Source organism: Lissotriton vulgaris, chromosome 7, assembly GCF_964263255.1.
Source record: "Lissotriton vulgaris chromosome 7, aLisVul1.2, whole genome shotgun sequence".
In the NCBI taxonomy this organism is placed as follows: domain Eukaryota; kingdom Metazoa; phylum Chordata; class Amphibia; order Caudata; family Salamandridae; genus Lissotriton; species Lissotriton vulgaris.
In genome coordinates this window covers 1,139,485,324-1,139,508,181 of record NC_141695.1, presented here as the reverse complement: position 1 = coordinate 1,139,508,181, position 22,858 = coordinate 1,139,485,324, and the positions used below count along the sequence as shown (strand labels likewise).

The 22,858-nt window shown below is 43.9% G+C and overlaps 1 protein-coding gene and 1 pseudogene across 1 annotated transcript in view; one reads left to right on the top strand and one right to left on the bottom strand.

Annotated features, from left to right (window-relative positions):
* BNIP1 (BCL2 interacting protein 1) overlaps positions 1-17,395 on the top strand; it is a 63,069-nt gene extending 45,674 nt beyond the window's left edge. The window contains exon 6 of the mRNA XM_086931576.1: positions 15,802-17,395. Within this exon, the coding sequence (XP_086787702.1) occupies positions 15,802-15,998 (197 nt within the window). The 3' untranslated portion in view covers positions 15,999-17,395. The remainder of the gene's footprint in view (positions 1-15,801) is intronic.
* Positions 17,396-19,557: 2,162 nt separating this feature from the next.
* LOC147703035 (U4atac minor spliceosomal RNA) lies at positions 19,558-19,657 on the bottom strand (annotated as a pseudogene).
* Between the last annotated feature and the right edge of the window lie 3,201 nt (positions 19,658-22,858).

The following is a 22,858-nucleotide window of genomic DNA, read 5'->3' as shown; positions in this document are numbered from 1 at the left end:
CCCCCCTCCAACAACCTTTACGCCTGGAACCCAATCACCACTGAAGACACCATCCGCCTGATGAACTCCATCCACTCAGGATCACCAACCCACCCATGTCCCCACCACATTTTCAACAAAGCAGACTCCATTATCGCACCCCATCTCCGAGACGTCATCAACTGCTCCCTCAACTCCGCCACCTTCCCTGAAAGCTGGGAACCCGCCGAACTCAGCGCCCTCCTGAAGAAACCAACAGCAGACCCCACTGAACTTAAGAACTACCGCCCCATTTCGCTCCTCCCACTCCCTGCCAAAGTCATTGAGAAAGCCATTCAACTCGCCGCCTTCCTCAAATCCGATTTAGAAAAGGGGGTGGTGATGAACAGAGTGTCTGAATTAAGCAGACCACTCTTACCCAGTCCAAAGATCAGGGCTTGATCCATCACCGTTATTTATCTCACTGCCCCATCCCAGCTCAGAACCTGGCTATATGCAAATCAGTCTGTCCCTGGCCCAGTGCATCATGGGAACAGGGCAGACTAAACTACCAAGCCAATTCTTCACCAGAAAGGAGACAAGCTACCGGGGACCGGTTTCTGGCATTTCAGCCGTCTTCGGCCCGGCTTGCTTGAATCCTGATGGAGCAGTGAGAAAGGGACTCATGTCTGAGTATACCCTGCCACACCTATAGTGGCCAAAAACGATTTAGAAAAGGAGGTGGTGATGAACAGAGTGTCTGAATTAAGCAGACCACTCTTACCCAGTCCAAAGATCAGGGCTTGATCCATCACCGTTATTTATCTCACTGCCCCATCCCAGCTCAGAACCTGGCTATATGCAAATCAGTCTGTCCCTGGCCCAGTGCATCATGGGAACAGGGCAGACTAAACTACCAAGCCAATTCTTCACCAGAAAGGAGACAAGCTACCGGGGACCGGTTTCTGGCATTTCAGCCGTCTTCGGCCCGGCTTGCTTGAATCCTGATGGAGCAGTGAGAAAGGGACTCATGTCTGAGTATACCCTGCCACACCTATAGTGGCCAAAAACGATTTAGAAAAGGGGGTGGTGATGAACAGAGTGTCTGAATTAAGCAGACCTCTCTTACCCAGTCCAAAGATCAGGGCTTGATCCATCACCGTTATTTATCTCACTGCCCCATCCCAGCTCAGAACCTGGCTATATGCAAATCAGTCTGTCCCTGGCCCAGTGCATCATGGGAACAGGGCAGACTAAACTACCAAGCCAATTCTTCACCAGAAAGGAGACAAGCTACCGGGGACCGGTTTCTGGCATTTCAGCCGTCTTCGGCCCGGCTTGCTTGAATCCTGATGGAGCAGTGAGAAAGGGACTCATGTCTGAGTATACCCTGCCACACCTATAGTGGCCAAAAACGATTTAGAAAAGGGGGTGGTGATGAACAGAGTGTCTGAATTAAGCAGACCACTCTTACCCAGTCCAAAGATCAGGGCTTGATCCATCACCGTTATTTATCTCACTGCCCCATCCCAGCTCAGAACCTGGCTATATGCAAATCAGTCTGTCCCTGGCCCAGTGCATCATGGGAACAGGGCAGACTAAACTACCAAGCCAATTCTTCACCAGAAAGGAGACAAGCTACCGGGGACCGGTTTCTGGCATTTCAGCCGTCTTCGGCCCGGCTTGCTTGAATCCTGATGGAGCAGTGAGAAAGGGACTCATGTCTGAGTATACCCTGCCACACCTATAGTGGCCAAAAACGATTTAGAAAAGGGGGTGGTGATGAACAGAGTGTCTGAATTAAGCAGACCACTCTTACCCAGTCCAAAGATCAGGGCTTGGTCCATCACCGTTATTTATCTCACTGCCCCATCCCAGCTCAGAACCTGGCTATATGCAAATCAGTCTGTCCCTGGCCCAGTGCATCATGGGAACAGGGCAGACTAAACTACCAAGCCAATTCTTCACCAGAAAGGAGACAAGCTACCGGGGACCGGTTTCTGGCATTTCAGCCGTCTTCGGCCCGGCTTGCTTGAATCCTGATGGAGCAGTGAGAAAGGGACTCATGTCTGAGTATACCCTGCCACACCTATAGTGGCCAAAAACGATTTAGAAAAGGGGGTGGTGATGAACAGAGTGTCTGAATTAAGCAGACCACTCTTACCCAGTCCAAAGATCAGGGCTTGATCCATCACCGTTATTTATCTCACTGCCCCATCCCAGCTCAGAACCTGGCTATATGCAAATCAGTCTGTCCCTGGCCCAGTGCATCATGGGAACAGGGCAGACTAAACTACCAAGCCAATTCTTCACCAGAAAGGAGACAAGCTACCGGGGACCGGATTCTGGCATTTCAGCCGTCTTCGGCCCGGCTTGCTTGAATCCTGATGGAGCAGTGAGAAAGGGACTCATGTCTGAGTATACCCTGCCACACCTATAGTGGCCAAAAACGATTTAGAAAAGGGGTGGTGATGAACAGAGTGTCTGAATTAAGCAGACCACTCTTACCCAGTCCAAAGATCAGGGCTTGATCCATCACCGTTATTTATCTCACTGCCCCATCCCAGCTCAGAACCTGGCTATATGCAAATCAGTCTGTCCCTGGCCCAGTGCATCATGGGAACAGGGCAGACTAAACTACCAAGCCAATTCTTCACCAGAAAGGAGACAAGCTACCGGGGACCGGTTTCTGGCATTTCAGCCGTCTTCGGCCCGGCTTGCTTGAATCCTGATGGAGCAGTGAGAAAGGGACTCATGTCTGAGTATACCCTGCCACACCTATAGTGGCCAAAAACGATTTAGAAAAGGGGGTGGTGATGAACAGAGTGTCTGAATTAAGCAGACCACTCTTACCCAGTCCAAAGATCAGGGCTTGATCCATCACCGTTATTTATCTCACTGCCCCATCCCAGCTCAGAACCTGGCTCAAATCCAACAAATCCCTCGACCCTTCACAATCCGGCTTCCGAGCCAAACACAGCACCGAGACTGCCCTCATCGCAGCAACAGACGACATTCGAACTCTACTGGACAACGGAGAAACTGCTGCCCTCATCCTACTCGACCTCTCCGCAGCCTTCGACACAGTCTGTCATAACACCCTTATACAACGCCTCAGCAACGTTGGAATACAAGGAAAAGCATTGGACTGGATAATCTCGTTCCTTGCCGGAAGAACCCAGAGAGTCCGCCTCCCTCCTTTTAGATCAGAGGCCACCGAAGTCATCTGCGGCGTACCCCAAGGATCTCCACTCAGTCCCACCCTCTTCAACGTATACATGAGTCCCCTCGCATCCATTGCGCGCCAACACACCTCAACATAATCTCCTACGCAGACGACACTCAGCTGATCCTATCCCTCACCAAAGACCCAAACACCGCCAAAACCAACCTACACGAAGGGATGAAAGAAGTAGCCGAGTGGATGAAGAACAGCCGTCTAAAACTAAACACGGATAAAACGGAAGTTCTCATCTTAGGATCTTCCCCCTCCGCCTGGGACGACTCATGGTGGCCACCGGCCCTGGGAACCGCACCCATACCATTGGACCACGCACGTAACCTGGGCTTCATCCTGTACTCCTCCCTCTCGATGACCAGACAAGTCAACGCTGTCTCATCCTCATGCTTCAACATCCTACGTATGCTCAACAAAATCTTCCGTTGGATCCCCACCGAAACAAGAAAGACGGTCACCCATGCACTGGTCACAAGCCGAATAGACTACGGAAACACCCTTTACGCCGGAACCACAGCCAAACTACAGAAAAAACTCCAACGCATCCAAAACGCCTCAGCCAGACTCATCCTAGACATCCCCCACCAAGCTCACATTTCCGGTCACCCGAAAGACCTCCACTGGCTCCCCGTCAACAAGAGAATAACGTTCCGCCTCCTCACCCGCCTCCTCACCCACGCACACAAAGCCCTCTACGACCTAGGACCCGAATACCTTAACACGCGCCTGTCCTTCTACACCCCCACCCGCCATATTCGATCATCCAATCAAGCCCTCGCCGCAATTCCACGCATCCAAAGATCCACCATGGTAGGAAGATCCTTCTCCTACTTAGCGGCCAAGACCTGGAATTCCCTCCCATCCCACCTCCGCCTCACACAGAACCACCTCTCCTTCAGAAAACAACTAAAAACTTGGATATTTGATAAGTAAAGCTCCCCCCCTCCCTCAAGCGCCTTGAGACCCTCTGGGTGAGTAGTGCGCTATACAAATTTAAACTTGACTTGACTTGACTTGACAACATTACTAGTTCAAAGTACTTCCATCTGGGGTTACCACAGCCCGAAGGGTCTTCATCCTCTTTCCCGCAGTGGAAGCAGCTCATCTCAGGAGAGACATCCCTGATTTTCCTTACCTGGACGACTAGCTGATCAAGAGCGCCTTGCACCAACTATGCTTACCACATATCCAGACCTTGCACAGTCTAGGCTTCACCATCAGTCTGACCAAATCCTACCTCCAACTCCTTCAAGTGCAGCTCTTCCTGTGGGCCTTCTTAGACTCACAGGGTAGGAAGGCGTTCTCCAGCACAGCACAAGTGCGAGCCTTCCAAAAAGTGCTACATCTGTTTCAGCCAGATCGTCAGGTGAAAGTCAGAACAGTGAGGAGACTGCTTGGCATGATGGCATCTTGCATAGCTATAGATCCTCAGCCAGACTGCACATGTGTCTGTTACAGGAGTGCTTTGCATCTCAGTGATCTCAAGCGGAGGGTGATCTAGAGAATCTAGTGTTGGTTTGGGGCACACAGTCGCTCTCTGCAGTGGTAAAGCTCAAACAACCTGTTGAAGGGCCGTCAATTCCTTGAGCGAGTACCACAATAGACCATCACCATCAATGCCTCACTCATTGGCTGGGGTGCATAACTCAAACATTTCACCATTCAGGGGAAGTGGACGCCTGCCCAGCAATCCCTCCACATCAACCTCCTCGAGCTGCTGGCTATACTGCTGGCTCTCAGGGCATTTCAGGATCTAATACAATGCCTGATATGCAGACATGACTGTCATGTTTTACTGACAAAAATAAGGGGGGGGGGGGCACACACTCAACACAGGTGTCCAGAGGGGCCCAGAGCATTTGGCAGTGGGTGACACATTACAGAGTACACCTGATCATTCAGCACATTCCTTGGGTAAAAAAAGAACTGGCAGACCTGCACATCAGGATGCATCAATAGGTCCACGAGTGGGAACTCCACCCCAAGTCCTGCTTCCCTACTTTCGACATTGTGGATTCCCACAAATAGATCTGTACGCCACACAGAAAATGCAAAATGCCCAAACTTTGCCACTAGGCACAGACAGTGGGCAATGCACTACGGATGAACTGATTAGGGATATTTGCCTACGCATTTCTTTCTCTCCCACTCCTACAGTTTGTGGTGCTGAAGCAAACTTGCCTCACTGTCATCCTAGTGGTACTGTCATCCTAGTGGTGGCATGCTAACCATGGTACACAACACTGCTCAAACTCACTCCAGGTCCTCATGAGAAGCTCCCAACAGTCTGAACCTTCCCTCATAAAATTACAGCTCTCTCTGACATACCAAACGTCTGCAGATCAACCTGGCGATTTGGCTCCTGAGGTCATAGAGTTTGGTTATCTTAACCTCCCAGAGGAATGTGTCTGTTCTTAAAAACATTGTGTGCACTATTGTCTTCCCAAACGTTATCTGCTCCACCTGCAAAAATCAGGGCTTGCCTACACTTCCATTCAATTGCATCCAGTGATTGTAGCTGCCTACTTGCAGAATAGTCAACATGTGTCATTGTTTACAATGACAGTCATTAAACCTTTCTAAAAGTCCTCAAAAGGGTAATCCCACATCGGACACCTCTTGCTCCTGTTTCGAACCTCAATGTAGTCCTTACAAGATTCATGGGTCCGACTTTTGAACCCCTCCACTCTTGTCCATTCCGATTTCTCTCCTGGGAGGTAGCGTTCGTTGTAGCCCCCAGGCAGGTTTGCGAAATTCACGCTTTTACCTTGGAAGAGCCTTTCTTTCAGGTACATCACGATAAGGTTGTCCTCAGGACCAATCCAAGACTCCTCCCTAAGGTTGTCTCCAGTTTTCACATTAACCAGACAATCAAGCTCCCAGTTTTTTTCCACACCCAGAGACTGTACCGTAACACGCTTTACCTACTCTAGATGTCAAAAAAGCATTAATGTACTACATTGACAGAACAAAATATTTTCGTAAAAACACTACAGCTTTTCGTGGCATATTCGAAGCCACACACGGGGCATGCCATTTTCATGGTGGGTGCTGATTGGTCAAATGCGTACACACTTGTAATGAAAAAGCAAAAAGAGCCCTGCATGTCCCACTCAGACCACATTCTACTTGTAAGAAGGGGGTTTCTATGGCGTTCTTAGGTAACATATCATTAGCTGACATCTGTAAAGCAGCTACTTGGTCCACGCCTCCTACATTTACCAAACTCTACTGCGTGGATGTCCTGGCCAGACAGCAATCTAGAGTTAGCCAGGCTGTCCTTCATAGACTTTTCCAGTCTTCTTCAACATCCTCAGGCTAAGCCACCACTTTAGGGAGGACTGCTTTACAGTCTATGCACAGCATGTGTATGTGCATCCACACATGCCACAAACTGAAAATGTTACTTACCCTGTAAGCATCTGTTCATGGCATGCAGTGCTGTAGATTCACATGCACCCACACTCTTCCCTGGTCGCCTGTGGTTGTTACAGATATTTCTATTACGTTTTCTTTAATACTTTGCTTTGCATGGTCTTTACTGTGTCTATATATTCTATCTAATCTCTTCCTCAAGAGTGGGGAAAAAACAATCTAACAATGTAGCCAATGCGAATTTCCATTAGCTGGTGGAGTCACTAGATCCAGTAACTCGAAACACCTACTTCGAAGAAAAACAAGTTGTACACGTCCGAGCTCAACACCAGATGAAGGACGTATGCACAGCATGTGAATCTACAGCACTACATGCCTTGACCAGATGCTTACAGGGTAAGTAACATTTTCCTTTTGCATTGCTCTAATTACCGTGATTTTGCTATTCCTAGGCAGTGTACACTTTCTTTAAACTATTGCCAAATTTAATATTACAAAATTCTTTGACCTCAGGACGGTAAAAAGCTTAAATTACCTTGCTGGGATACCAATTATTTGTTTTTTGTCTTTGTCCCAGAGTACACAAAAATCTGTGTCAAGTCTTTAATTTGCAAAGTCTTATTACTGGTTAGATGTTATAAATCTATGCTAATAATCTTGTGCCACCAAATATTCTTTTTTGATAGAATGTCAAGTCATCTAACACTTGCATGAATAAGCTTTTTGTCCAAAAGTATACATAACCTCATCTGGTCATCATTCCATTCAACCTACTGACATCCTAGTAGCAGCAGACACCAGCCTACTGCTTTGCTGGGAGAGAGAGCCCTGGCTCGCCCCTAAATGAAGCAAAATAAATGGAAGTACGTGGAGTTTATTAATGGAAAATATGTTAATAATGAGACTGTCTGGGGTGTAGTGGTTTGCCGAGGGGACGTCAACACCCCTAAGCCCCTATAGATGAGCTGGTGCCGCCTCTGATGTAGACGCTTTCAGCCATCAAAATCCTTTCATACTGTAATGCCAAAAGTAATACAGTGTAGGATTTGTCATTCTGAGTACACCCATGCCCTTCTAGGCATGCCACTATGGGCCTTTTCACAAGATTAACTTCCTTTGTCCAATTACAATCGGTCCTAGGCCTATGGTATTACCCTTACTGAGCAATCCTTCTTGGACTAAAACTCTTTCAAAGCCTGCCATTTAGTTGTCTTGAATCCAAGCCTCTTATGACCAAACTTGCATTTCAGTGACACCGCCCCAATCCTCTCCACCCTGTGTTGCTTTCTCAGTGACTCAAGAATCACATTTAAACTAGGATGCCTAGCCTACAAGCCCATCATCTAAATTGGCCTCTATAGTTGGATAATCTACTCCACATCTCGAATAAAGATTACAAATCAGGAATTCTTTGTACTTTGAGGTACCTTGGTACAGATCTATGCAAGCCCCAATAACAATTTTTTTAAGGAGCAGCACCTACTCTAAAGAACGTTTTTCCCATGGATTCTAGGCCCATGTCATTCAGAGAAAATTTATAGGTTCACCTGTTTTGATCATAATGGAAATAAGTATACTCTTCTGTTTATCTTACTGAACCCATTATTTAATTTATGTTGACTCACTTTTAACACAAAATGTGTGCATATGTTCCTCAAATAGAAATGTATTGTAATCTATAAATATGTTATTGATCACATATCTGCCTTAGTATGTGATTATCCTCATTTTCTGTAACTCTAAACACAGAATTGTGTTCTCATCTTTTAGTTTGTACAGCTGGTAATCCCCCCCCCTTTCCCCTTGTAGTTCTACCCATGTAGAATTTAGAATGTTGGATTCCTATTATTCAGGTATGACAGTTGGACCTTTGTCATTCTTCCTGAAGAGATTGCACATGAATGCTGTTGGTAATAAAGACTTCCTATAACCGTACATGGATTGTCTTACTTCATAATAACATGCTCACCTATCTTCTTTGCCTAAACTGTAAAGCCTACTCAACAGATTGGGGTGTCCTAGTCAGGACATATTTTACATTTGTATTACTCTGAAACTAGATATATTGGAATAATGCATGGTGGACATTTGTGAGTAAAGTATGCTTCAATATGATTTTTTCTCTTCTGTGCTATTTGAAAATAGTAATAAAATAAGTGATAAAACCACTGCTATAAAAAAAAATGATTGAAAGACCGGATGCTTTGCAGTGCCTTCAAGACAAGACTTGCTTTGAATGCAAAACAATCAACTTCTATCAGAAAGTATAGATTTCATTCCAAACACGTGCATATGTATCACTGAAGAATCAAATTCAAAGTTAGCTTTATTCGGTTCAATTTAAAACCATCAAAGCACAGATCAAATATCACAATATCTATACACATTACAAATAAAACGAGCATTTGATATAATTCATAACCCAAATATATCACATTCTCCATCGAAAAGCGCCCTTGGCGTTCAAATAAATATGTTTAATAAAAGGTTTGTCACACAGCAAGTTTTCCGTTTAAAAAATCAATTTTACAAAACATACTTAGAAGAGAAGAATAGAGTCAACACTATAACTTCAGTTTGTTTATTCGCCTGATGGCCCCTGAGATATAGCTGGCTACCCCAAAACACACAACCGTGGAATCAAGCATTTGCAAGTTGGCTAACGCTGGCCTAACTTGTTTAAAGTTACAGCCCCTTAACAATGGTAAAATAAATTTCCTGCATACTGGAACATAAAAATCACAGAAAAATACCATGTGAAGGATGTTCTGCTCTGAGAAATTGTTGCAGGGACAGGGGCCCAAAGTCCCATCTTTAGAAAAGCCTTTTGGGAACGACAATATCCATGGGAGCATGTTGTGTTTAAACCTTGTTAACACAAACAGGTGATAAGGTTTGTTTATGTAGGTCAGGTATGGCTGAATCTCTCTGCCTGAACTCAACATGACAAAACTACTAACTGAGGGTTTTGCCAGTTCCCCTTCCTCCCTTATTGACATCGACCTACTCAGGAACTGAGACTTCACAGCTCTAATGGCCATCTTGCCGAGAGCTCTAGGGTTCAAGAATAAGTCAGGACAACATAGTGAGTCCATTTGGGTCTTATTATAACGGATCCACTGGATGTCAAGGCCTGTGTCTAAAGACATACAATCCTGAATAATCAATTGATTCAGATTAGGTGACTGCTGTGCCAAACACGTGCATATGTATCACTGAAAAATCATTAAACTGTTACAAGAGACCCAGAAACGTCAAATGCCTCACTAGGGGCCCTGGAATATTAAAAAGGTCTAGGACTTTGTTCCAAAGGGTTCCTTGCTGCTTAGAAGACTGGAGACATGACTCATATGTGTTCTATATGACCTGTGCCAGTTCATGAAGAGAAGTCTATCATGATTGATGAATCTGGCACAGTCTCGCGGCATTGCTCCTGGAGGATTGTTGTTTTATATTGGTTTCTTTTCAAACCTTTTATGCCGCCAAGGGCTGCAACAAAGACCTGGAGGGCAGACCGGGTTGCGGGAAACCAGAACAAGGGAAAGTAATAAGCAGGGGCAATAAAATGAGGGAGGAGCTTTGTGATTATTATGATCTTCCATCAAAGCACTCATACCTCACTGGCTGTCAGAGGCATAGTGCATCAAATTGAGGAAAGCACAAAGGGATGTTTGGGCTTTTTACGTGAAGTCTATTCGAACTATGCTTCCCTTGTCCCATCATTTATCGGCTGTGAGCAAGGTTCACATACATCGCATTAAAAACCAGCGTTCTGCCAGTGTTATACTGCTGACTTGCCAGCCATCTGACTAAGAACCGAGTTTAGAACTCTGTTCTTAGTAGGACATTTTATCAGGAATATGAAGATTAAAAATGAATGGTAGAAACTCCATTTTACAAACTATGAATGACTCCAGGAGAAATAATGGTCATCTGTTCTGACCATTCAGAGGAGCTAACACGTGTAAAGCCTTGTCCCCAAATTGGGGTGCCCTAGAAACAGTAGGTATGATATTGTGATTAATTCAGATGTATTTAAGGTGTAATATAATTTTTTTCCTTTGTATAAATATATCTGCTTATAACAGGAAACACAGTTAAGTGTACTATGACACATATATGACACCAATTTTATCTCTATGCCGTGAGAAGCATAGTTTCGATTGTCCGTGAATACTGCTGTGTATATTGTTGTCATGTGGGGAAAAAGCCAGCTCTTGACTGATCTTTTGAAGTTAAGATGGTTGTCAGTGGCCCTTGTGTGTGTGGGTGGTGAATGCTGTAGTTTGGCTGCTTGAACTGAATAAGATGTTCCAACCATGTTTTCTTGTCTTTCGGAATGTTGAGCCTACTTGAGTGAAGCTACTTGTTGTATGTATCTGTTGATTTTTCTCCTGAGGAAGAGCAGTCTTTTCCCATTTATTGCTTTGTGTGTGATACAAAGCAACTTGAAGAGGAATCTTAAAACCGCCGAGGCAGGAAGATGTGTGTTTCTGGCTCTACATGTAGGCGGAACTAGCAGTTGTAATCTGAATTCTCTGTAATCTTCTAATAGTTGATAAAGGTGAGCCATGATACTGACCATTAGTTTAGATAGGACAAGAGAGATGGTAGCTTGAACATTGTAAGGAAATCATTGGTGTGGGAAGATGCGTCAGTGTTTTCATGTGAGAAAACTTGAATTGGCCACCTTATCCACTTGTGCATTTAGTGACAGGTTGGCGTCCATGGAAATTGCTAGATTGGGGCCCTATCAGAACTCTAGCCCTATAACCAGTCAGAACCCAGACCCTAAGCCATAGGTCCTATAGAAACCCTAGCCCAGGGAGCCAATCAGAATCCTAGCCTTATCAACCAATCTGAAACTAAACCCCAAGCCGTCGGTCCAATTGTAATCATAGCCCTTGGAACCAATCAGAATGTGGGTAAAACAACTAATAATAGCCTTATTTGAAAGAACACTGCCTAGGGTGACCAGAATTGTAAAGCCAAAAACCGGGACATGTCACAAAAATAGAAGAAGGACTACAGTTCTTCTTCAAGCGAGCGCACAGAATGACCTCGCTCCTCAGCAGAGAATTACAGAACACAGGCAGTTAGAACATACATAAAATGCAATTTTTAAACTCAGAAGCTTGCCTTTTAATTAAATTACTTTCTTGAAACAACTGCTAACTATCTATGATTTGTAAAAGATACAAAAGCACCTCTAGCCTTTTTCAGTCGACCCTCTCTAAAAACCGGGACTGGAGCTAAATTACATGAAATCTGCTGGTGTAAAACAGGGACCGCCTGGGCAAATCAGGGACGCTTGGTCACCCTAACACTGCCAAACACAGTTTAAACTACAAAAATCAGATTAAGCTATCTCTACACACTTCGGGGGATTTTTTTGCCTTGTTTTATTGTATTTTGGGAATGTGGGCGGTGGAAGGGCTTGGCTTCTGGTGATCTTTACAGTTTATAAATAAATTAAAACACTCGCTCAGAGAAAAACAGCAGGTTTAGAGGGAAATTGTTCAGCAGACTGTGCACCTTTCATTTCGCCTTGCATTGTGGACTGTTCAGGACTCACAGAAGCTGGGAAACAAAATGGAGGTTTCTACTTTAGGGTTCCTTCCCAAAGGTAAGTGGCTGAGCAAGGTGTGAGGGAAAGGGTAGACCAGCCTAAAACAAGAGTTACACACACTCCCAAACACAATAAAAACAACAAAAAACAGATTAGGCAGAATCTACACTCTGAGGTTAAGGTTCGGGGTAACTCATTGCCTATTTTGAGGGGTTGGGGTTGAAAGGTTTTGGCTTCTAGTAACTATAGTACAATTTAGGGAAAACAAGGAAATAAATGTAAACGCTCGTTCATAGAGGAAAAACTGCAGATTTAGAGTGATGTGCCTGCTATTACCAAGTTTGCTTTAGCCTTGCTCTCTGCGCTATAATAAAACCACAACTAAAAATAAACGACCATTGGCAAAGCCAATACTTCACACTTATGCAAGAAATATTGACTTTTGCCAGTATGTTTTAGCCATGATATATAGCAGCGTGCTGCTGTGCAGCATGAATATCAAGTGCAGCATGACTAAAAGTTATTAAGAAACACTATAAAAGTTACAAAAAGTACTACAATTTGAGTTATCCATATTGGGATTCAAATCTGTCACCTTCAAACCTCTCAGCAGGCACTTTGCCTAAGAAACTATTTTATCGACTAACAACCCACTGATTTCCTTACCAGCTATTATGCTTCAATGTTATCCAGTTGTGTGGATACTCGGTGATGGGCATTTTGGAGCACTTGAAAGAGATTGCGGGACGACTTATTATGACCGCTATTGTAAAGAAGACCAAATCTGTCAAGCGTGTTCACGTAACGTACCAACCATATAGACTGATCCCAAGATCACTGATATAGTACAGAGACGCTGGAATCCGGAAAGGATGGTCTGATTTCTACTTTTGCAAAGTATGGCTGACATTTGGAGAGGAAAGTGAAACTGCATAGCATAGTGAGTTCGAACTAGGGCAATAAATGCGGACAAAACGGAAGTACATAAAATGTTGTTGTAAGGATGAAGCTGGTGCAGTTCATAAATAACAAATAACTGATTTATTTTTAAAATAGCAAAGTCTTGTGCCCTGAACGCAACAGTGCAGGATTTGTTGGAAGTAACTTACAGCAGGGCCAGAAGTTTTTGGGGCATGCATCCTGAGCAAAAGAGCAAGCCCTCTATACCTCCTTTATTTCAAGCACCTTCTGGTTTATAAAGGGCAGAGCTTTTAGGCTTGACAATATTAGTGCCAAAAGACCATGGCTGGAGTTTGTGAAAGTCACGGCAGTTGGAGAATAATGGGCGTCCCATTTCCCTGCAATAGAAATTGGCTGCAATAACAATAACTAGAGACAATTCCTCACATATGACATGTTTCTAACCAACCAGACGTTTCTAATGTGGATTCTTTACAGTCATCAAACATAAAGGGATAGAAGAGCAGTTCGGTGCAGCTTGCATGTAACACCGATTAATTTCATAAGTAATATCATTAGAAAATGTTCTGTTTCAAGGCGTTGTCTGTTCGACTGCGAAACACGATTTTGTTGATCAACTTGTGCTTCACGTTTATTTTTAATTTTTATAATAGAGTACTAACGGAATTGCTTCATTGTGTTCGTATTTGACATACATCAGATAAGGCTATGAGGATAGCTTCCAACTTCACTTTTACTGCGCTTCCCCTGGGTTTAATGCATTATGCGCGATGTCCATTTTACTATTCACTGTTTTATTGTAGCACTTCGGAAAGCGGTAGCACAAAAGTAGAATTGCTCTTGTTCAAAATGCCTACGAGCTAAGTGCTGCTGTGAGTAAGGAAGCAGCTAGCTGCTCCAAAAGGGTTGGGATCTTATCTATTTCATAATTAACTGTTTATATTCAGAAACTTTGGCCAAAAAAGCACAGTTTAAAACACTTAAAACCGTTTTAGAAGGAGCTTATTGGCGGGCGGAGAGAGATGAAACAGGAGTGAGTGGGAGCTGAATGAGGGTTGGGGTGGGAGATGAAACCGGGACAAAATGCTGGGTGGTGTGAGGGTATGAGTAGTATCACATGGGACGGAAAACACAAACACTTGCATGAAGTGCTTCAAAACAAAACAAAAAGTAACTCCAAAAACGGGAGCTGTGAAAGAGCACAAGTACTTGGTCCTTGCTCCTCCAAAGGAAAGACAAACTCAAGAGACAGCTTGATGTATGCATGTTGTGTCATATAGAAAAGAAGCACATGACAGAAATGTTGCAGCTAACCAACGATCAGCAACGGGTGGGCTTTAGCCCACTAACTCCATACAAAATCTCTCGGAGAGATCGTGTATGCGCTGTCTATGCAAGACCTAAAAAGGAAACCTTTAATTAATGTATTTTGGATAGATGAAAAACAAGCGGCATCAAGGGATCAATATGGAACAACCAGTAGAGTACTATTAAAGCAAATACACAATGCAAAGCTTAGGAAAAAAACACTCATCTTTGACCAGCAATGATCTTGATTTGAAATTGGTATTAGCACCTTCCATTGATAAGGATGCTACTTTCGACATGAAATAAGGTTCTAGTGTTGTACTAGGATTTATCAAGAGATGTTTTTGAAGATACTGCACACAGTGTAAACTACCAACAGCTATCTTAAACAAGCCTTGCCCATGAAAATAACATTATTTTAGCTTCTGAAAACTGCACCAAAGAATATTGGAGGCTTTATTGAATCAAAGGGCTAATTTATACCCATAATGAAATGATATAATGCCCACTCAGTCACGAGAACCAAAAAAGAAGCGTGCAGCGGCTTCTATTGTCTCATCGTAAACACATTAGCCAAAGTAGGGTATAAGTAAAGCTCCGTTTTATTATGTACTAAATGAAAGACCAGACTGTTAGTCTTAATATGCCCTACTAGGAATGTAAATGTCACTGTTAAACTCTGTCTGGATATGGTCTGTGTCAACTCAGTCTATCCCTCACAGTAATAAATGGGTATTAGGCTCAGGTGGCATTACACTCGGACCGCGTAGCGGACAATCCTGGCTTTCAATATCCTTCCAGTATGAGTTCCTGAACACTATATGGTGGTGCTTTGATAGGTCCTTCAGTTAATCCTTTAAATATCACAGGCCCGCTCCATGGACAGATATTTTATAGGGAATGTGCAGCGATTTGTGGCCTGCTGTCTTGTGGTTCAAAAGGTCTTCAGGGAAACTCCTGTTGAGACAGTTTTTGGGATTAAACCTCAAACCAACTTTCAACTGTTTGGTTTTAATTGTTGCAATCTGGCCAGTTCCACCTACATGAAACTCAGCATGTCATATTATGTTGGGGGCTGAGTGTAATACTTGCACGTTGTGCAATGTTGAGAGAAGACAGAGATCTTATTACCAAACTCCCACAGTGCAGTGGTCACCTCCGACATATGAACCCATAGATGATGTCATGTTCTCCTGTGACCTAAATATTTGATTCCCGCTTGTAATTTGTTATTGAATTTTTTTGTCATGGCTTCTCAATTTTAAATTATGTTCCTGTTATTCCTGTAAATCTGTTGCTTCAGCATATTCCACCAATATTTGATTTGTATTTTCCCTTTACCTTATCAAGAACCGAGCCTTCTGTGTAATAAAATGCAAGCAAACACACAGTTTGTCCCACAACCATGCTGACTTTAGTTCTTGTCTTGCAGCTACTTCTTCAAGGACCATACTGGAGGCCAATGAAGAATTTAAGTCAATGTCTGGGACAATACAGCTTGGACGGAAACTCATCACCAAGTACAACCGAAGAGAACTAACAGACAAGTTGCTAATCTTCCTAGCATTGGCCCTCTTTCTCTCAACTGTTCTGTACATCCTAAAAAAGAGGCTTTTCCCCTTTTGGTAACTCAGCCGCTTCTCTGCTTTCTTTATGATTGCGAAGTGTATGGATCCTGAGCAGCAGAGATGGATTTTGCGGCCTCGTACACTGCAGCCTTGCAGTCCATGATGGCATATTCTCCAAAGACCTGGTGCACATTGAGCAGGGTGACTGCTTAGGGCCTTTGTTGCCACAATAGTCTTGGAATGCCCCATGCACTATAGGACGTGGATGGGAAAGAACATCACCACTGGAGCCTGTCCTTTTCCTACTACCAAAGTTGACTGTGGCTTGCTGCACACATCGTGCGAGAAACCCAATTCCCTCTTAAAGGGAGTTGAGAGATGGAAGTGTCTGACAGAGTTGGAAGTTATTTCCCAAGTCTCACATGGGCACAGAATATAGACATGGCTAGAGTGACCCCCTGTTCCCAACTGTAGCTTCCTGTGGGTCGATTCACATAGACGGTTTCACTGAACCCTGGATTGTAGGATTATTAGCCAGATTTAGGGTGAGCATTTTTTTTGAAATGGGGTATTCAAGTTGGTCCATCTAAAATGTGTTGACAAACCTTTTCATGGCCCAAAGGGCACTACTCAGCAATACTCAGCAATGGTTTTATTATTGGTGTGAACGGATTCATGTGAATTTGTTGAGTGGCATTAGATTGGGGGTTTCTGCGTCCTTGATTTTTCATTTCGGGTTGGTCCTGAAATCAAACAGAGCAAGAAGCTGTGCTCTTTGGTCCTGAACATAAAGAGCTTGGGAGCTGGTTGAGTGAGGGGCAGGTATGATGACTAGAGAAAGTTGCTATGAAGCAAGGGGACTACTGTGCGTACATTTGGTTGGGTGCAGTGCTTCAGTCATAGCACCACTTGCTAGCGACTCAGTCAGTCAGCTTCTTTATCCGTCACTGAGAGTAGAATTGTGAACAGCATATGTTATCCCCTGAACCCTGGAGGTAATCAGAACTCCCATGTTGCTTTACGTTTTGCTTGTAGCTAGTTGCATGCAACAGACCGGAGCACGCCTGGTTTTGAGTCGCCATATGTGCATTCTCTCGTTTTGGAAGAGATTTCCCCCCTTCACTCTGTGACATAATACAAAATCATGGACATCCCAGAAAAATGCTGTCCAGGGTCACTTAAAAAATGTATTGAGTCGAGCCATCTCTAAGATGTTTAGGATAGTAGCCCTCTGCATAACAGAAGCTGCACGGCCAGCATTATACATCTAGCTTATCTTCCATTTCTCCTCCTACTACCATCCTGCGTATTTCTCGCCAAAGCGTCCTTCTCCAGAAGCGCTGCCTGCTTTTGTCCATAATGTTCATAACACTAAATAACAACGGTAAGGATAAAATGGAATTATTGTGAATATGTTTATTTGAATGCATTCCATTATTAAATAATAATTATTCTCGGTGGATTATTCGTGATTTTGTATCTGATTGTAAACCCTTTAGACGGTGTCTCATTCTTTTGAAAAGGTAAACAGCAGAGCTGAGTGAGATTAAATATGAATGGCTAGTTAATTGAATTTGTGTGGTCTAAGTTAATGATCACCTTAGTGTCACAAACTCAGGCATTCAAACAGATGTATTGTGTTCCTGTTGAGACATGCACAGGGTGTCATCTTTCTTACTTGTCATTTAAAAAAATATATCCAGTCTATCACTGTGAATTTAATGGCATGCTGTTGAAATGTTACTAGTCTGGTTACAATTTTGACTAGCTCTCTGCAAATGCGCTAGTGGATTTATTTCAAGGATTGCTAACAGGATTAGATTTTTAAACCATTGTTTCGTATTTTCAACTTCCATGCAATTTAAACGTTTTGGCCAAACTTGACATAAACACCCTCTGCTTAACCCCTTGGACGCTCATGACGAGCTCAGCTCGTCATGGTGTACAACTCCATACACTCATGACGAGCTGAGCTCGTCATGAACAATGGGAAAAAAGATCATCCAGCACAGGAGGAAAATAACACTAGCATCGATGGTGTTAAGCAACCTAGCCGGTTTGGCGCACAACCTGAACAGGGGCAACATTTCCATACAGTATTTTGGTATTTAAATATACATCTTCTGTCACAGCAGGATATGAGTTTACTCAGCTTACTTACATCCCATGGCTATTGAAATGGGTGAGCATGAATTCACTAATGCAGGGAAAATACATAAACTGTCTGTCCCTTCCACCACAGCAGGGTACCTCCTCCGTCCCTTGTTGGCTTTGCCTAACACTCCAGTCTGGATAATATGAGCAGCCCGGTATGCCTGTTGGCCGGTATTGTGAAAAGCTCCTCTCCACCCCGCACACTGATCCTGGATCCCACCCGGTGTCCTGTTACTCACCCAGTGGGATTTCAATCCCAGTCAGTGGTTTCCCTCTGCACATCACTGACTTACCTGCTTACAAAGGTACAAAGGAATCAGTAGGTCCCTTTTCAAGTGACCCCTTACTTGTGGAAGGCTTTACTAATGACCGCTTGTCCAGCCCTTGGGTCTCCCAGAGCCTGATCAATCTTTTTGGAAGGGTCGACACTTATGAATATGGTTGTGCCAAAAGAAAACCTTCGGTTCTTGCTACACCCCAAGCGAAGTTGGATGGGACGAAATCGCTGTCCATAAGAGTGCTCCGGCTGGCACTGTGCTCTTAGTTCACTATATGAGGAAGACAATTGAGTCTTTGGAAATGTTCCGACCTTACATAAATCACTCATCAGAATACACCAATTCTACACTGCAGGCAATCTGGACAAGGCTCCCCATAGAAAATAATCAGAATCCTAACTCTCTCATGTTGATTCCTATGCTGATTTTTGGTGCGTGAGGATTTCTGCATTATGCTGAACTTGTGCGAGGTAAGCAGTGTCTGGCAAATGGCATCTAAAGAAAGCTGTTCAAAATCTGACAGGACCATGGTAGAAGCTAAGGAAACTAAATTCCCTTTAAGGTCTACGCATGTCTCTTTGCCATGATTTTTCACAGATGCCCTGAGAAGTTCGGACAATGTTTGGAGTTCATGTCACTGGAAATACTATTTTGTGCAAACAATAATAACTTGGCTTTTGTATTAGACTTTTAACTGGCATTACGAGAAGATAACAATAATTCGCATCCAGACAGCCACCACCACCATATTATCAAAACAAGAATTAAAAATGCAATAGGTCTCGCCTTTCATTAAGTTAAAGTCATTTTTCTATAAAATACCATTCGCAAAGCAAATTTTAACTTAATCAAGGGCGAGACCTATTGCATTTTCAATGCTTGTTTTTACCCCTATAGAAATGGAAAGCTCTCAAACACTTCTTCAGATGTTCGAGGACAAGAGTTAAAATAGTAATTCACCTTATTCTCTTTCTTGGGCATAGTATAATGGGTGAACTGCTCTTTCATTTACTTCAACTAACAGTTTATATGCTAGGGTCTCAGCTGCATTCTTTAGCCGCTGGCGAGAAATAAGCAGACATGCTCATCTGAGTCAATGGTGCTGCCACCTATAGGCCATTATAAATCTTTGAGCTTGACGATGGTAATAGTTAATTTCTTATTTGTTGAACGATTAGTAGAACTAAGGGTTCTAAAAATTGCATCTTTCTAAAGCTTTCACATTAGTGCTGTGCTGCCCTCACTATACGCTCATTGAACAGCAGCGCAACCCCAAGATAAGGATGGTTGCTGAAGTAATCCTAGCGCATCGCTGATGACCAGTAAAGATCCTCATTTTGCTACAGTGATCTGGAATTTTAATATTGATTCGAACAAAAGTCTCGCTTTCTGAACCATATTACAGCAGGAAGGTGAGCTTACTGAATCGACAGACTTGTCGTCTCCCCATTGTAATGGAGCCCATCATGCATTACGCCCCCTTCTCGTTTTGATTTGCATATTAACAGACAGAGAGAAAGGTTGAAACTATGACCGGGAAGGCTTGAGTTTTGCGGACTCGGCATTGAGATAACGTTGTTTATTTAAAATGGTATTTAAATGCACTCGCTTCAAATCTTGAATTCAATCTTCCAATGTGTAATTGTGCGTCTTTCTAAGTATTTAATAGTTCATTTTCCACGATGCTTTTTTATCTTGTGTGTGTGTGTCCCAGATCTATTCGTTCGAAGGGTTACATGAAACAAGAACGGTACTGCAAAGTCAGCCATGTGTTTACTTTTGCATCCCGCTTTCACTTTAAGTGAAAGCGTGATGCGAAAATAAATACGCGGCTGACTTTGCCAAAGCTGAGTGAGAAGAAAAAAATGAGTGGGGAATAATGAAGGAGAGAGTGTCACGCCGCCTGTAAAAGATCAAATCCCGGTTGGGCAGGGCCAAAAGAAGACAAGGCGGCAACAATGAGGGACTAAGAAGCCTCCTTTACAATGATAAGTCAGCGTTTTGCACGCAAGATGACACAAACCAATTAAAAAGATGGACGGGGCTTCAACTCCGCCTCCGAGAGCTTTGGAATCTGTATTGATTCCAAGAAGCTCTCGTATGACGAGAGCAACGCATGCGCGCTGCTTTCGCCAGATGAGACCTAAAACATAAATATGTGGTGATGCAAGGTGTGACAAGCAGAGGAATGTGTGTGTGTGAGGACTAATTGTAGGAGTAACCTGCAGAGGAATGTGAAGGACCTAGATGTCACCTGCAAAGGGAGATCTGGAGAAAAAGGGCGTTCAGGAGGTTTCTTCACAAAAACCAAAAGCAATGGTGACAAAATATGTAGCAATGGTTTCATGTTAGAAATAGCGGTGAGTGTTTTTTCAGTTATGTAGTTTGAAATTCCCACACAGATTTCTTTATTCTGCAGTCTTGCAATTTCTCCTATAAATGTTTCCTCAGGCTTAGATACTGAGGTTTGAATTGGTAGCACCTTGCAGGCCTGCACTGTTGCTGCGAGTGCCGAATCATTGCTGAGGAAATCCATTTCAATACATTTCTGACTCTCATGTCTTATCTAGTTAGTGGCCAGCTTCCCAGAAGACGGTACTATTGTGTCAGTGTAGCCAACCCTTTTGTCTTCAGCTATTCTCTGCTTGTGGTGAACTTGCTTCCTTACTAGCAGTTGACCCGCCTTTTATTCCAGGTCAATATAGTGCCAATATTTAGTTGTAAATGGTGAGCATAGCTGCCATCACCTGCTTGTGCCAACTTAGGTTGTTTGTCTGGCACTATAATTGGAGGTTGTGATATATTAACCAAGGTTGTTTGAATCTCAAAGGTGTATATACGTAGCATTTGATGTTGTAGGCATACATGCTCTGCATGCTCTTGGCATCCAGTGTTGGGCTCCTACGTTTGCAGATTATTTTTGTTTGAAAAAGTGTAATGAACCACAAAGTATATTGTGACTCTTTCAGAGTTAACTATGCGCATCAGCACTGACTCATGTTAGAGTGTTTTTTTTTCTTCCATCATTGGTTTTGACATGTACCCTGGAGCTCCGAGTTTGACACGTTTCTCATACTACAGTTTGGCTTCAGCCGGCAAATTTAGCTTTGATTCTTAGGGAAATAACACTATTGTCTGTGTTGCTGGACAACTTTATAGTAACTGATCCACAATCACCTTCTAACCGCCAGGGCCATGGGCCCCTCATCTTTGACCACTTCTTCACAGAGGAGAATATACACACAGTGATAGAACGGACACCATTCCAGAACTGTGTCTGTGCCACATGAAGTTCCTGTGGGCCAATCACTATAAGGTGTGTAATTTCTGCCTCTTCCCCGACTACAACAACTGCATGCGCCAGACCTGCCTTACTTTCCGTTCAAAGAAAACTCTTCTGTATCGATGAGAAAGAAGGTCGGCCTAGCAGAGGATGCAGCGTCAAGCCACTGAAGATGCCCCAGATATCTTCGGGAACATGCCTCGTCCAATGTCAAGGTGAGTGAAGAGGCGGCCCCTCCGGCATTCTGCCCCACTAGCTATTGCCCAGCTGAGAAGTAATCTTTTGCTCTGACCCAGACGAAGAAGTTGAGGAGTCCTCCCTTGCTTCTATACCCTCCGGTCCCTGGATGAAGCCCTCGGCACGGACACTGAGTATGGTGAGTAGTGAGAACCATACCAAGCCTTCCAAAAGGCCGCTTGTTGATGCAGAGCATGACCCGAGGAGTTAGAGCTTCAAGCCTTCTGGCTAGGGTGTAGCCCTCTGGACCTTCACCGCTTTAAAGCTGAGTTCAGTGACGAAGGCTTCAGAGCCTGCAATGCTTCCACCCATGGCATCAACGTGCCGCGGTTGTCAATCTCAAGGAACTGCCACAAACCTCCAGCCACTTAAAGGCCAAAGATCCTTTTGACCCAAGTACAGAAAATGCCATCAGCAGCGACCCTCAGTCTGGGTCAGAGGACCCCATTGGCACCAGATACTTCAGGAGCACCTTTTTGACGACCCTAAGCAACACATCCTTCAGTGGCTCCAGGAGGATGTGATCATTTAAACACCCAACCCCCCCCCAAATTCTGGAAAAACCTCTACATAGCGCGCTCCTACTCAAGCCTATGCAGACTTTGCTTTGGACAAGGATAATAACCTTTGATGAAGAGTTGACTTGCAAACCCCTCCCGGCTCCTAAACAAAAAAGCAGAAAGGGCAGGGACATCAGCACCCCTCCATTCTGTCCGCCTCCTCCTGCGTCTCTTTCTCCCACCATTACCTCCTACATCACTACCTTCACATTCGCCCAAGGTTTACCCACACCACCCATGTGGGTAAGGCAGCACTTTAAATCCCACTGATACTTACGATGCACCGTTTGATCTGGTGCTCACTGATGACCCTGGGAGATCCAGACCTGGATCACTATCCAGTAAGGCTATCGCCCCCATATGACACCATTTTTCCCAATCAGGTGATTCAAAGAGCAGTCACCTTTCA